Source organism: Capsicum annuum, chromosome 2 (genome assembly GCF_002878395.1).
Source record: "Capsicum annuum cultivar UCD-10X-F1 chromosome 2, UCD10Xv1.1, whole genome shotgun sequence".
Classification (NCBI taxonomy): Eukaryota; Viridiplantae; Streptophyta; class Magnoliopsida; order Solanales; family Solanaceae; genus Capsicum; species Capsicum annuum.
Window position 1 is genome coordinate 135,617,250 of NC_061112.1, and position 15,446 is coordinate 135,632,695.

The 15,446-nt window shown below is 35.1% G+C and overlaps 1 protein-coding gene across 1 annotated transcript; it reads right to left on the reverse strand.

The window, feature by feature from the left end:
* Positions 1 to 13,963: 13,963 nt before the first annotated feature.
* LOC107859677 (protein ZW2) lies at positions 13,964 to 15,139 on the reverse strand. Its single transcript, XM_016704758.2, has 2 exons — positions 14,690 to 15,139; positions 13,964 to 14,549 (listed from the first exon to the last, which is right to left on the reverse strand). Exons 1-2 carry the CDS (start codon positions 15,035 to 15,037, stop codon positions 14,136 to 14,138), a joined length of 762 nt encoding a protein of 253 aa, XP_016560244.2. The 5' UTR covers positions 15,038 to 15,139; the 3' UTR covers positions 13,964 to 14,135.
* Between the last annotated feature and the right edge of the window lie 307 nt (positions 15,140 to 15,446).

Sequence of the window (15,446 nt, forward strand, 5' to 3'; positions counted from 1 at the left end):
TTACTTTATGTTCAGGACCCTCCTGAAAAATGGGATTTTACTTTCTGCTCAGGACCCTCCTGAAAAATGGGATTTTACTTTATGTTCAGGACCCTCCTGAAAAATGGAATTTTATTTTCTTCTCAGGACCCTCATAAAAATTGGGATTTTACTTTTTGTTTAGGACCCTCCTGAAAAATGAGATTTTACTTTATGTTCAGGACCCTCCTGAAAAATGGGATTTACTTCATGTCAGGACCCTCCTGAAAAATGGGGTTTTACTTTATGTTCAGGACCCTCCTGGAAAATGGGACAACGCTTTCAAAAATGAAATACTACTTTATTATAATTCTTGTTTGGTATAATTTTCGTTCTAATTTTAATTTTGGGTTTCAAGAGCCCGCCTGAAGAACAGGATGATGAAATAGCAAGTCAGGGGCCCTCCTGGAGAACAGGGTGATGAAATAGCAAATCAGAAGCCCGCCTGAAGAACAGGGTGATGAAATAGCAAGTCCGAAGCCCGCCAGGAGAACAAAGCAAAGTAATTGAAAGCCAAGCAACAAGGTGAAAGAAATTGCAAGTCAGGAGCCCGCCTGAAGAATAGGGTGATGAAAGTCGAGTCAAGAACGAACAAAATTTGTATAGATAGGATTTTTGTAATTTGATTTATGTTTTAACTTGCATTGCTGATGTAATAACAGAGCCACGGACCGGAACCTTGATGGAACCTCACTCGACTCTCCAACTCGGTACAGTCCTTCCCTTTCCAGTCCTTTGAAATACTCGTGACTCGATCCTCTCATAATGTGATTAGGTGGGATGTCTTAAGTCAAAACCCGGTTGTCCTTCTTTCTTCTGTTTCTTTCTTTGAATAATGGTCGGGTCAAAATTCGGTCTCGCTGTCTACTTCTTTGCCTGAAAACACTTTGTGTTTACATCCAAAGGGGGCATGATGTAGACACCTAATTTCGTCCCTCCCCGATGTCATTTTTACCCTTTCTTTTTTTATCCTACCGTGTACCCTCACCTATGTCATTATACCCCACAAAATACAAAAAAATAACAAACAAATAATAAAATAACTAATTCTATCTTATCCTAACAACCTACCCAATAAAAAAATAACACCTCACCACTACCCCCTACCCCACGTTACCCCACCCCCCTCTTTTTTTTCTTGTCCAAGAAGAAAGAACCCAAAAAAAGAAAATACCATACATATACCCACATACACACAAAAGAAAGGGGAGTAACAGAAAAGGAAAAACAAGAAAGCTGCAATCAGCTCTTTCTCTCTCTCTAGATTCTACTCTCTCTCTTCCTCTCTTTAAAATTGAACCTCCGTTTGCCGCCCTCTCTCCCCGTCGCCGGCGAAACCCCTCACTTCTAAGCTCCTTCCGACCGGTGACCAGCGAAACTATCGTTGCCATCATCGCCACCACTTCGCTGCCGGCCAGCGACGCCCAACGAAACCACCGCCAGCTCCGACGAAACAGTCACCATCCGGCAAAGACACCGCCGTCGTTTCAACCATAACGACGAAGGTCGGCCCACCAACGCCGACGCCGGCGATAACGCTCCAGCCGCAGCTTCCTCCTCTCTTCTCCTCCGGCCAAACCTGCTAGATCTGCCGCTGTCAACCCGATCTCTCACCAGTAACGACGACAGCGTCGGTGTTGGTGCCAGCGCCGCTCCGTGTCGGCCAAATCCGGCCGCAGTCATCCGCCGGTGACAACACCGTTCGCTGGCCGAGAATCCGACCAGCTCCGCCGCTCCGATTTCCTTCTCCATCGGTGGCAGTCACCGAAAACAGCGATGCCGGTGACCGACAACGACACCCCATCCATTTTCCCTTCGACTCCGACGAGATTTCGCGTATGGGTCTTCTCGATTTTTCATAATTTCAGTCTCAGTTCATCTGGTATTTCTTATTTCTTCGTGCAAGGATAGTTAGAAATCGTTGATTTGGGGTTTCGAATCTAGGATCTTGGGTTGTTTTTGAAGTTTATTCGGATTTGTGGGTTATTCATCGTGAGGTTTTTGTCGTGGTTTTCCGATTTGTCCGGTTGAACTCAATATCGAGTTTGGAGTGGTTCGTTGTGAGGCTCTCCGATCGAGTATTTTGGTCTTCGAATTTCTTTATTATCGAGAAGGATTAGTTTCGTCAAGGTTCATTTCTTCTAACCGAATCTTTATATTTATTTTGACTTTTTATTGATGTTGTTGGGGTGGATGATTTATTTGATATGTGTTTGGTTTGAATCTTTGTTGTTTGTGTTGTGTTTGATGTTGGTTTCGGATCATGAGATGTGATTAGAAAATCGAAGCATGTATTAATCATGTGGTTTAAAGGGAATTCGGGGCGCGGGTTAAAAATTGTTAAAGTGAATTAGGATTAATTTTTATTTGTTGTTGTTTCGATTCGTCGTTATTGTTACTTTCACGGCTAATTATCAATTTCGTAATAGTATCATAGTAAGTCAAGCGGGTAGGCAATCGTAGGTTCGGGTAGGCAAAATTTAGGAATAAGTGTTTCGTTGGATGTTGGAATTTGCGTGTGAATGTTTCTTTCTAGTTTATCGTATTTAATTTAGATGTATTTATTTAGCCGGGGAATGCCCCAAGATCACTTGTATTTATTCACCGGGGAATGCCCAGACGTATCATGTTAGCGGAAAATAATCGTGCTGAAGGGCCGCGGCGTCGGGTAAGACATTGGAGCTTAGTCTAGATTTAGTTTAGACTAGGATTTATATTTTCGTATTTTTTCTATTTTTCGGACTGTATAATTGGACTAGACTTTTAAGTTTTTGGACTGTTTTGTTTTGTTTATTGTTTGATTATTTTGTGTTCTTTTGTGTGGTTTATACATTTCATAATGCCAAAATAGTCGATACACTCCACCAAGCGACCGTGGTCGAACCACGGGATCGAGGGGTGCCTAACACCTTCCCCTCGGTCAACAGAATTCCTTAGCCGAAATCTCTGTTTGCAAACCGGTTTAAGAGTCAAATGGTTTCGAAAAGGATTTTCCAAAGGTGACTTGGCACACCGGATTATGCCAAGTGGTGACTCTGAATAAAAAATCGAAATAATCCTTTTCCAAAATAAATTTTCATTTCTTGTCACTTAAATAATAAAATCCTTTCGAACTTTAAAATGTATCAATTTTTTGGAGTACGCGTAAAAAAGGGGTGTGACAAGTGTTGCAATGGTGAACTTCTTGAAATTGCCGACTACACCTCACACTAGTCCTTACAAGTTGCAATGGCTGAATGAATGCGGCGAGATAAAGGTCACAAGGCAATGTGTGATACGTTTTAAGGTAGACAACTACCATGACGAGGTGTTTTATGATGTGATACCAATGCAAGCTTGTCACTTGTTGTTAGAAAAGCCTTGGCAATACGATAGGTCGACCAAACATGATGGAAGGTCCAATCGGTATACACTTGAGAAGGATGGCCGAAAGGTCGCTCTTCATCCATTATTGCCTTTCCAAGTGAATGAATTATACTAAAAGATGCGGGAATTGAGGGAAAAGGGAAAGAAGGCCGAGAGTGAGGGAAAAAAAGGGAACCCGAGAGTGAGGGAGTAGGGAAAATCGAGGGGCTCCTAATTTCTAAGGGGAAAGGAAGTGTGGTGATAATGGCTAGGAGGAAAGAATTATTTGTGGATCATGACGAGGGCACTCTGATGCTCCTCTTGGCTCATTGTTTTAACACTAACGCCACTAACATTTCCATTTCTCCTCCTATTTCTCATATTTTGCAGGATTACGAGGATGTCTTCCCAAAGGATTTACCGCAAGGATTGCCACCACTTTGGGGAATTGAGCACCAAATATATTTTATGCCGGGTTCATAATTCCCCAACAAATCGGCTTATAGGAGCAACTCGATGGATACCAAGGAATTGCAACGCCAAGTTGAGGAACTCCTCAATAAAGGATATATCAAGGAGATTATGATCCCTTATGCGGTTCCGGTGCTACTAGTTCCCAAGAAAGATGGGACTTGGCGTATGTGCGTAGATTATCGAGCCATCAACAAGATAACGGTAAAATATCGTCACCCTATTCCTAGGTTAGATGATATGCTTGATGAATTGAGTAGTTCGTGTTTGTTTTCTAAAATTGATTTGAGGAGTGGCTATCACCAAATTCGTATGCAACCGGGTGATGAATGGAAAACCGCCTTCAAGACCAAATTCGATCTCTATGAATGGATGGTTATTCCATTCGGCCTAACAAACGCTCTAAGTACTTTCATGAGGCTAATGAATCATGTGATGAAGCCATTTATCGGAAAGTTTATTGTTGTTTATTTTGATGATGTATTGGTGTATAGTAAGTCCTTAGATGAGCATGTAAAGCATTTACAATGTGTGTTTGATGCCCTCCTAAATGAGAAGTTATATGCTAATCTAGAAAAGTGTTCTTTTGGTGTCCATGAAGTTGTATTTCTTGGGTTTGTGGTGAGCTTAAGAGGGGTCGAAGTGGATGAATCTAAGATTGACGCCATTAAAAATTGGCCAACTCCCAAAACCGTAGGTGAAGTGAGAAGCTTCCATGGGTTGGCTAGTTTTTATAGACGTTTTGTCAAAGGATTTAGCACCATTGCCGCCTCCTTGACCGAAGTGATTAAAAAGGATCGGTCTTTCAAGTGGGGATATGAACAAGCTAAGGCCTTCGAGGACTTGAAATCTATGCTCATCTCAGCCCCTTTGCTACAATTGCCGAATTTTGACAAGACTTTTGAGGTCAAATGTGATGCAAGCAAAGTCGGCATAGGCGCGGTTTTAATGCAAGAATTGAAGCCTATTGCCTATTTTAGCGAAAAGCTCAAAGGAGCAACTCTAAACTACTCTATGTACGATTTAGAGTTGTATGCCTTGATTAGAGCCTTGGTCACTTGGCAACATTATTTGTGGCCTAAAGAATTCGTGATCCGAACGGATCATGAATCCTTGAAGCATCTACGGGCACAAGACAAGCTTAACCGGCGGCATGCCAAATGGATTGAATTTCTTGAAACTTTCCCTTATGTTATTCAATACAAAAAGGGTAAAGACAATGTAGTTGCCGATGCTTTGTCCCGAAAACATGTGCTTGTGTCTACTTTGTCGTCTAAGTTAATGGGGTTTGAAAACCTCAAGTCTTTATATCCCGAGGACCTTCACTTCTCTCCTCTCTATAGGGAAAGTAAAGAGTTGGAAAGGGATAGGTGGGTTACGGATAGGGGTTCCCATCCCTATACCAAATTTGATGGATACTTGTTTAAAGGTAGATGATTGTGTGTTCCCTCAAGTTCGTTAAGAGAATTATTTGTAAGGGAAGTACACAATGGCGGTCTAATGGGCCATTTTGGGGTCGAGAAGACCCTCAGAATTTTGACAGAACAATTTTATTGGCCTAGAATGCACAAAGATGTGGCCCGAATTTGCGGCCAATGTGTTGAGTGCAAAGGAGCCAAGTCACGGCTCCAACCCCACGGGTTGTACACTCCATTGTCCACCCCTTTGCGTCCTTGGCTTGACATATCAATGGACTTCGTGTTGGGATTGTCGAGGACTAGAAGGGGGCGTGATAGTATTTTTGTTGTGGTGGATCGGTTTTCCAAGATGGCTCACTTTAGTCTTTGTTCTAAATGTGATGATGTGCCTAGCATAGCCTCTTTATTTGTTAATAATGTTGTAAAACTTCATAGTGTTCCGAGGACCATAGTGAGTGATAGAGATTCTAAATTCCTAAGCCACTTTTGGAAGTCCATGTGGGGTAGACTCGGTACTAAGTTGTTGTTTTCGACTTCATGCCACCCAAAAACTGATGGCCAAACGGAAGTAGTAAATAGGACCTTAGGGTCTATGCTACGGTCCATGGTTAAAGGAAAAATGACTTCTTGGGAGGAGCACTTACCGTTGATTGAGTTTGCTTATAATCGTGTTATACACTTGAACACGGGGATGACACCCTTTGAGTGTGTATACGGCATCAACCCCCTCACCCCTTTGGATTTAACCCCTTTGCCAAGTGATCTTGTGATAAGTTTAAATGAAAGCAAACGGGCCGAGCCATGAAAAAGCTACATGAGAAGGTGAGGTTGTGGTTGGAGAAGAAAAACCAAGAAGTTGCGAGGCGAACCAACAAAGGAATAAGAAAGCTCATTCTTGAACCGAGAGATTGGGTGTAGGTGCACCTAAGGAAGGATATATTCCCGTCTCAAAGGAATGTTAAGTTGATGCCATGGGGTGATGGTCCGTTCCAAGTATTAGAAAGGATCAACGACAATGCCTATAAGATTGATCTACCCCTGGAATATCAAGTGCACAACACTTTCAACGTGTATGAGCTCTCTCGGGTGGAAACGGTGGAGGATGACAATGATCCGAATTTAAGGACAAATTCCCTTCAAGATGGAGAAAATAATACGGGAATTCCTAGCTCAAGACCTTTCACACGAAGCCAAGCACGTGAGTTGCAACGACTCCAAGCCTTGTTCACATTCTTGGCCATGTGTGAGGCCCTTGTGAGCCCATCTAAGGGCCTATATTTAATAAAATGTAAAGAGGCCCACCAAGACACCCCAAACCCACCCACTTAAATGCCAAGGGTAATTTGGTCTTTGTCCCTCCTTTCTAAGTGACTATATAAGCCATGTAATAGGGCTAGTCTTGCTTTAGTTCATTCCTATTATTCAAGAAACAAAGACTTGTAAATTTTTTACTTCTCTTTCTCATCATTTGGAGAGGCCAAAACCAAATTCTCACTAGTAGAGTGATACTAGTGTTGTATCTTGGTTAGAAACTAGGTTTTTGAGGTTCTTTGAGTTCCTCTTAGTCCAAGTAAGAACTTGGTATTGATATTTATTAGTCTTAGGGTCTTTTCTCTTGTTAGGGTTCTTAGATTAATGAATATTGTGTGTCAAGTTTCTATCTTTTTCTTTGTAAATCTTATTAACATTGTGTTGTTGAATATAAAAGTCTAGTGAAGCCGTGTGAGCTCTTTCGATTCACTAGCAATATTGTCTTTGTTGTTCTTGTTGTTAAACTCACTTTTCTAGTTCAAACAAGTGTTGCAAGCCTAGTGAAGCCGTGTGTAGCCATTTTCGATTCACTAGCACTTTGTTGTTCATCTTGTTGTTCTTGTGTTGGTTGGAATCTCTTGATACACACTTAGCATTGTATCAGCATTTGACTGAAGTTCATCACAAAGTTGAAAAGGGAATCTAACGACCTCAATGATGATGAACTATTTCAAAAGGTTAGCCTCAGCGGGAGGCAAGATGTTCATTAAGGGGATTTTAAAATGTACATATAAACTAATTAAAGGGGGTTCAACATATACTATATATACATAAAAAATAATTTTAATCATATATAAATAGTATAATTTTTCGTTGAAAGAGTTCAAATAAACCGCCTAGATATATGCTAGATCCACCACTGGTTAGCCTAGCCGGGGGTTTAGAAGAACTCGTGGAAATAAAAATCTCTAGTTCATTGGCTAAAATAGGAGGATAGAAATATTTCATTTTATTTTACTTTTTTGAGGTCAATTCAAAAGATATTATAAGATATAATTATTAAGAAAATTATGTTTATTTTGATTTTTTTCTTAAAATATATGGTATAGTATGATTTAATTTTATGGTCTGATAATCATGAAACCTCCATCCCCATCCTCACTTTATGTAACCACCAATTTAGTGGCATTCTATTATTTGCTTATATTTTTTTTCAATTATACTCTTATTTAATATTATATAATTTTATTTTATCTTCACCTTATATTATTTAACTCTACCTCCTATCCCGATCCCTGCCCACCAATTTCACCCTCTGCTCCTACCTTGACCTGACCCCACCCTCCACCAAAACCCCACCCCAATTTTTTATTTCAATTATTATAAAAAATTTAAAAACTTGTTCTTACCCCATCCTCTCCCCAATCCACCCATCCACCACCTACTAGCCCCCCTCCCCCCACCAATTTTTCTTTTCCTAAAATTTTCAAGAAGATTTTCTTACATCATCCCCATCCCCTACTAGCTTCCTCCACCCGCCCCCACTCCCCCTTTCCCTCCTCTCCCCACACAAAAAAATAATTTTTTAAAATTATTTTTTTTGAAAGAAAAATTAGGATTTTTTCTTACTCCACCTCTATCCCTTATCCCTTATCTCTATCCCGACCCTTACTCCATTACCTCCACCACCAAATATTTCTTTAAGAAAAATTAATAGTTTTTCTTACCCGTCCCCATTTATCATATTCCTAAATTTACATGAATTTAACAACTTAATATATATATATATATATATATATATATATAGTGGCATATTTTATAATAAATTAATAGGAAAAAAGTTATTTTATTAATAATTATTGATAAATTTAATATTTATAGTAATTAAGGGCATTTTAGTAAATTTATCAATTACAATGCAGTATCATACTGTCAAATCAAATAATAAAATTGTTATTAAATAATAGTGAACGATACATTCTATTTAAATATTATATTACATTATATTGTATAGTACAATACCATATCATACATACCGTATATTATAAAATCATGGCAAACCACCATCCAAGCAAAGTGTAAATCAGATTTTAGAGAGTGTTAAGTTTTAATGAATGTAGCAGATGGTTAATGTCACGATTTTCTTTCATATCAAAAAATTAATTTTTGATATTTTAAATTTATTTAATCTTTTAGTATTAAATTGTGAACCTTTAAATTAAATGATTGAGTTATATAGGTCAAAGTCATTTATAGACACTCAAATTTGTTGTCAAAATTCACTTAGACACTTAAACTAGGGCCCCTAAATCCCTCGAATTTTGTTTCAATTGAGCCTTTTTTGCCTAATCAGCAACAGGCATAGAGTGTGCGTGATACACTCGCCTAACGTGGTAAAAATGACCAATACTAAAAAAATATGTGGCAATTTTTTTTTTAAAATTATAAGTTAAAAATCCAATTAAATAATGACACTTGTCATGTGGAGCCAAAAATTATGAAAAAGAAAATTATTTTAAAATTTTTTTTTAAAAAAAAAACCCCCCCCACCCCCCCCCCACCCCCAAAAAACGTCTCCTTCCCCCCCCACCCAAAAAAAAAATGAAAAAAAAAAAAAAAGTAGCCCCCCCCCCCCCCCCCGGCCAGCCCCCGCCCCCATCCCCAAAGACTATCGTCTTCTTCATCCCCACCCCAAGTAAAAAACTGGTTTCCCCACCCCGCCCCCCCTTCCATTCTTTTCTCTATTTTCAATAGCAAAGCTATTAAATACTCAAGTTACAACCAAATTTGGAATTACAACCATCTCAAATTTGGTATTCAACAATTAAATTACAACCACGTTGTCTTCTTAATTGGTATTTTTCCATTGGGGCAACAACATACTATTCTGTAATGGTAATCTTCATTTTTTTCGGTAAAAAAGAACGACAACAATGACGGCAATGATAATCTCCCTTAGTTGGTAATTTTTTTCGTTGAGGGAAGGAAGAAGACCTTTTAAAAAAAAAAAAAATTAAAATGACCAGTGGCCTTTTGAGGAAGAAGACCAAAAAATTAAAATGAACTTGAGGAAGAGACTTTAAAAAAAAGAATTAAAATGGCCAGATGACTTTTTTTCATATTTAAATTTTTTAATTTTTTTGGGATTGACATGTCAATATTTAATTGGATTGTTAAAATATTTTTCTTGGCTTCACGCACGAATCTCGAGTAAAAAATACGCGTAGTGCCATGTAGGCAAAAAATGTCTAATTAAAATAAATTTGGGGGGATTTAGGGGCTTGATAGGTACAGGTCTTAGTTGAGGTGCCTAAGTGAATTTTGACAACAAGTTTGAGTGTCTATCAATGCCTTTGACCAATTATATATGAAGAAATCTTGGTGTTAAGTTGAATGTGGTAGAAGGAAGAGCCGGAGTGTAAAGACAATACGTCCCTTCACTTGAATATATTCTTTATTTGCTGCTCCCTTTTGTTTTAAAATAGTTGATCATTATTGACTTGATATTTTTTTTAAGAAAATATTTATTAGAGATTTATTTTAGCAAATTAATCTTATTAATTATACTTTGATAATACAAATTTGAATATTTATATTTTATTTAGTCATTTAATCATAAGAATAGTATTGGAAGAAAATAATAGAATTCTTTTGATTTCATCAAAGAGACATAAAAATTTTAGAAAGAGTGTCAACTAAAATGAAATAGAGAGAGTATCAAGGGACATTTAAGGAAATTAAAAATTGAGTAGATTGTTAACATAATATTGTGTTTCGACTAGATAGAATCGTGACTCGGAGTAATGTTTTTAGCTTTAAAATGTGACTCATGATAATGATTTTAATGACAAATTTTGCATAAATATTTTAATGTGGCAGAGTTGCAGTATCGTTACCGACAGAAACATTTTAAGTCAAAAACTTACTCTCGATAACAAGTTGTACTTTAATGGTGTCAGTCAATTATTATTTTTAAAAATAAATATAGCCTAATATGTTACTGTCAAATAGTGGTATACAAATCAAACCATCAAGTCAAACCAAACAGACGAACCAAATCAAACCGACATAAGTGTGTGTGTTTAATTTTACTTTTTATATATAAAATATTAATTATAATCTACTTTTTAAATATTTTTTCAATTAGTTTTATTAATTTTCAATATTTAAAAAGTAGATGTACACACACACACACACACATATATATATATATATATATATATATTCAGATTTGGGCCTTTGAGTTGCAAAATTTGTTCATTAAGTGCTAATTAAATGATCCAAAATTCAATATAAACTTAAAACCTAAATTTTTCACTCTTCATTACTTTTTAGTTTCAAGAAAGTTTTTCGCTCCTTAATTTTTCATAATTGTGATTTTTATTAGCACATGAGTGAAAATATATTTGATCTAATTTTCAATCACAATATAGTTATAAAAACTAAAGATTATAAGAAAAAAATCAAAAAAATCAACTAAAACCTAAACCTAAAAATCCAATTTTATGTTGGTTTGATTTGGTTTATAATTTTAATAAATCAACATGATTGGTTTGATTTTTTTAAAATAAAAAGTCAAACTAACCCGACCTATGTACATCTTTACTGTCAAGTACGCTTATATTTTAAATAAATTAATTTTAATAATCGCTTATTTTAGTCAAAACTTCTTTAAAATATAAAAGTTTTATTTATGGACTCCATTGCCCTCCCTTAAATGAGCTTAAAAGCTCAAGTTTCGTAAATTAATTAACCGCGAGTGTACTTTATTTTGAATTGTGGTATCTTGAAAAAGTTAAAACGTTGCAGGAAGTTCAAAGAATTTGAGTCTTATTTGAATACTCCGTAATTTAAGCTGAATTTCAATTTTAGAATTCATTAAAGTTTAAAGTTGGAATCAAATTGTATTAAAATTTGATTAGATTCATGCATTGCGCTCATATTTTAGAAGTTATTAATACATGATATAGAGTTTAAATCATATGCACCGTCATTGTATCAGTTTTTAAACCAGGTAATTTTAACCTGTTAACGTAGGTCACTTATTTTTTTTATTTTTATTTTTCTTTTTAAAAATAAAATTAAAGAACTGATTTTACCTTTTCCCCCTCTCATCCCTTAAAACCCTCTGTTTCCATCTTTTTCTTTCTCAACGTTTCTTACCACCATAACTCTATTATACTGATTCGTTATAGGATTTTCAATTACATCATAAGTAGTGATCTAAGTTTCACGTCTTTTAAATCAAAAGTTGTATTAACTACTTTATCATTCGCCAAAGGGTATAGAATTTGATGGTACAATCTTTTTCTAAAAGTGTTTGTTCTGCAACTTTTTTATAATGTTTAAACAATTAGTATCTGAACCAATTACAGCTTAATGAAGCTTAGCTTCTAATAAGCTCTCACTATCAATAGATATTTTATGCTAGTAAACAAGAAAAGAATTTAGAATTTGTTTGAAATATATAATGACATACTGCTAAGAAGAAGAAACTTGTTGTAACCTTTGAAGCTTACTTAAAAAATTATTTTTATAAGGTCCCAACCTTTGATGTTTACTTGAATCAATGAAGTATAAAGAAATATTCATAATCATATTAAATTTGTAAAAGAAAATAATTTGGTATGGAAATAATTTTGGTTGGAATCAAGTATGATTCTACTTGCCATGAATATCTCTTTTTGGGGTATATTATTGATATTTCTTTTTTTTTTTTAAAGAAAAATAAATTATTAAAGTTAAATATCACTAAAATTATCTCATGATATCAAAAAACTTATACAGCATAAAATTTTAAACTCCGTGATATAATGTAATATACGCTTATGTGTTTGAAACATATAATTCCACGGAGTTGAAATGTTTGACATACGATTATGTTACGTTTGAGTCTACCTAAATATTTGAGCTTATTAAAATACTCTTCCTTTAAAATTTATTTATCATTATTTTTTAAATTTTATTTGTATTATTACTTGTTATTTTTGATGAATAAAAAAATATTTTTTTAATATTTTACTCTTATTCTCAAATTTATTTTTCAATATTTATTACTACTAAACATTAATTAATAAATATAAAAATGATATCATGTCACTACATTAATTATTTTTTACTGAGTATGTCATGTCCAAAATTTATATTTTCTCCGTCTTATTTTATGTGATATGATTTAAGCGGACACGGAGTTTAAGAAATTAGAAAAAACTCGGTGATCTTTATAAAGTTATTCTTTATTAAAAGATGTACTATTATCTTTTTTTGTTTAAATAAATGGAATCAATAAAACTAAAAATAAAATTGTGACTTTAAATAGTTATCAAATAAAAAAAAAATTATTTTAGAACGGATTAAAAAAATAACGACACATAAAATGACACATAAAATGAGACTGAAAAAAATAAGTAAAAACAAATGAAAGAAGTACTTCACACTTGTTGGCTTACGTACATTTCCTTCAAAAAATATTTATTAGAAAAACTTTGAAGGAAAGCCTTGAAGTAACTGTTGAAGTTGTTGTCATGTAATCATAAGATCACGAGTTTAAATTTTAGAAAAAACCATTACAGAATATAAGGTAAAGTTGCGAACAAATAACTTCTTATTATCGATTTTTTTTCGAACCCTGCATATAACGAAAACACAATGTATTGAGATGCATTTTGTAAAACTTATTTTATTAAATTAACCTTATACTCTAAAAATATAAATTTAAGTATTATACGCCATATAGTCATTTAATAACAAAAGCATTATTGAAAGAACATATGATAAATTTCTCTTGTTTTTATAAATTAAATAAGTGAAGTGAAATAACTATTTTTAATACTTTCTTTATCTTAAAATAGTTGTTTCTTCTTGACTTGCTACCCTCTTAAAAAAAAAAATACTTACTAGAAATTTATTTTATCGAATTACCCTCATTAATTGTATTTTAAAAATATAAATTTCAATATATACACCTAATTTAGTTAAAAATAATATAAAAAATAATAATAAAATTTTCTTAATCTTATAAAAGAAACTACTAAATTAAATAAATATATTTTTTAAAAAAAATTAACTATTTTAAAACAAAGAAAATATTAAATAATTTTTTTATACTCTCTCCTTTTTTTAAAAAAAGACCTAATTCGTTTTTAGTCTGTTTTATTTTTTTAAATTTCTTAGCAAGTGAAATTAGATTTTAGATTAGACATGTCCGCATGGGTAGGAACATAGGTAGCAACTTCCTTTTCTTGGTTGGGGTTTGGTTTTGCGTGTGTGCGTGTGTTAGCGGGGGGAGTTGCATGCATGTCATAAAAGGAAAATATTCAGAAACGTTTATTTAAGTTTCTCGGTAATCATGTATTACACGAGATTGGCTTTCGATGGAAATTCCTATATTCAAACAGTTGAAATTTTCAAACTACGTTGCACACATATATCCTTTAAAACTACGATCGATCGAACGCGCGTTGAATTTTTCAGAAATGAATTATTTTAAAACATTTCAACGTGCAGCGACATTTTTAAAGAGTAGCGAGCAATTACTTCCTAGCTATATCTGAAAAGCAAAATAACGTAACTTAAATCTTGCCAATTGGTGCCTAGAAACCACAAAATCCATGAGTATTCATTACCGTCCATTTAAACTTCATTATTGTTGTTGTTATTATTCTGCTGGCTCTCAGCTTCTTTTTGTTTTCCCAGTCTCCTCATCATCAGTTGAAGCTGAGCTGCAGAAGTCAGAAACCTCAAACTTTGCAATGGATTAAGTAATCCTACAACTCGATTTGCTGTTCCTGTCCTCAGCCTATCAGCATCCATCACCACAATCTCCATGGCTGTCCTCAGTTCATCCATCTCTGCCTCTATATTCCCAGTGTTTAAAAGCTGAACTCCTGTTCGCCCTGCTACTCCCACAAACTGGAAACCAGTTACACTCTCTTGAATTTTCGCCAGCTCTTCCATCAGACGCTTTTCTTCAACCTTCGTCTCCTCTCTCACAAGGTTCAGCATCTGGACTTGATTTTCACTCAAATCGTTTACAGATTCGGTTACCTGTTGAAAATAATAAACAAGTACTCCTATATTAATACTCATACGTAACGTAAGTAGTACTCTTTTTTTTAATAACCATGCAAGCCTCTTAATTCATCAAAAAATTACACTATCTTAAGGTTTTAGATGAAATAGATTACCAGAGTGAAAGCTAAGCCAGGTTTGAAGCCAGCGATCCAGAGGAAAGTCCTCTCGAGTTGAGTGAACCATGGAGGTGAGAAGGCCTGGAAAACATTCCTATGAGTCATTCTTGATTTTTCTTCATAGTATTCTTGATAATGAGCTAGAACTCGAGATATGAGGTCTCTCATAACAACAGTACTGTTCACTTCTTGGGATTCTACAATATTAGAAGCCATGTCCTGTGCTACGAGGAGTAGTTCTTCTAGAATTTGCTCTTGCCGAATCATCCAATCTTCTAGAAACACCTCGAAGGAATTCATGTCATCATGGCTGCTTCTGAAAGTAGACCCACCTGCAGGTGGCATCTTCAGCTTTCTTTTCTTAGAAGAAAGACACGTTCATCAGAGGGGAAGAAAGTGAGAGATTGTGCTTTTATTTATAGCAATAATTTTAATACATCAAACTCCTCGTATGTACGTGTGTCCGCCGCCAGGTATATACAACAATCTTATGCCATTTGGCAGTCCACTTGGCTTAATGAGAAATGATTCATGCTGATGGGGGATTTAGTAGAGTGACAAGGCGGGTTTTAATGTATAGAGAGACAGGCTTCTTATCATCGCTACGTGGATCTATTTTCAGCCACCTACAATATCTTATCTCCACACCTTCTTATTGACAAATAATTAGTGGGCGTTTGATGTTATTCCAGTTTCTGTTTTTAAAATATAATAATCCGCATTTCCATAATTCAGAAATTGATGATATATATAG